We start from the raw sequence: 1070 nt of genomic DNA, 5'->3' as shown, positions 1-1070 counted from the left end.
AGGAGATGGGGAAATGCGGAGAGATGGGGAGAGATGGGGAGAGGTGGGGAGAGATGGGGAGAGATGGGGAGGGATGGGGAGAGATGGGGAGAGATGGGGAGAGATGTGGAGAGATGGGGATAGGTGAGGGGAGAGAGGGGGAGAGATGGGGGGAGATGGGGAGAGATGGGGAGAGATGGGGAGAGACGGGGAGAGGAGCTGCGATGCAGCCGCCTCGCTCGCCCGCGCGTGTCGGTGGCGGCGGCGGCGGCTCCATCCCCGGCGCGCGCGGGGAGGTCGCCGGGCAGCGCGTCGGCGGCGAGGTTGGCGGAGATGCCCCACCGACCGTGCGAGAGTGTGTAGCTCTCTGCCGCGACCTAGCTCATACCCATCACAAGAACATTAACAACAGGAAAGAGTGCGAGAGTGTGTAGCTCTCTGCCGCTGCCGCGACCTCGCTCATACTCATCACAAGTTAACATCAATACCAAGTTCCAGTGCGAGAGTGTGTAGCTCTCTCTCTCGCTGCCGCGACCTCGCGGTCCGCGTGGTAGTACAGCCGCGGCACCGCCTCGCCCCAGCTGCCTGCGCGCGGAACACGCCAGCCTCAGCGCGGGAGGACGGGGGCTCGTGCCCGTGTCTTCACAGCGCCTCGTGACCGCAGGCGACACAACTGCGGATGGCTACGGATGGCTTCGGTCGCCGGCGGCGGAATACGTGTCCAGCCGGCTGGTTGGAAGAGGAGGGGGCGTATGCTCGGCGTCTAGGCACGAGATCTGTGGAGATCTGGGGAGATATGGGGAGATACGGGGAGATGCTCTGTCGCACCTGCGAGGGAGGAGATATGTGGAGATATGGGGAGATACGGGGAGAGATGGGGAGATGCTCCGCTTCTACGCCCGGCCGCCCTCGCACGACGCCACGATCTCTCGCAGCTGCGTCTCGCGCGCCATCACGTGCACCCCCACCGCCTCGGCCGCGAGCGGGTAGCGCTGCGCCTCCTCCCACTGCACCAGCTCGTCCGCCTGCGCCTCGCTCACCTGCGCCGTGCGTGCGCCAGCCTCGGGGCGGGAAGGCGGTGCTGTGTGGGG

At 66.5% G+C, this 1070-nt stretch overlaps 1 protein-coding gene across 1 annotated transcript in view; it reads right to left on the bottom strand.

Moving 5' to 3' along the window:
- Positions 1 to 1070, bottom strand: part of EMIHUDRAFT_450486 (hypothetical protein) — a gene marked incomplete at its 5' end in the record, with an annotated part of 7069 nt that overhangs the window by 5468 nt on the left and 531 nt on the right. Inside the window, 3 exons of the mRNA XM_005777612.1 lie at positions 515 to 564; positions 639 to 672; positions 903 to 1004. Coding sequence (XP_005777669.1) covers positions 515 to 564; positions 639 to 672; positions 903 to 1004 — 186 coding nt within the window. The remainder of the gene's footprint in view (positions 1 to 514; positions 565 to 638; positions 673 to 902; positions 1005 to 1070) is intronic.

Source organism: Emiliania huxleyi (assembly GCF_000372725.1).
Source record: "Emiliania huxleyi CCMP1516 unplaced genomic scaffold EMIHUscaffold_26, whole genome shotgun sequence".
Classification (NCBI taxonomy): Eukaryota; Haptophyta; order Isochrysidales; family Noelaerhabdaceae; genus Emiliania; species Emiliania huxleyi.
Note: the sequence above shows the minus strand (reverse complement) of the source record. Positions and strands in the feature narration are given on the sequence as shown.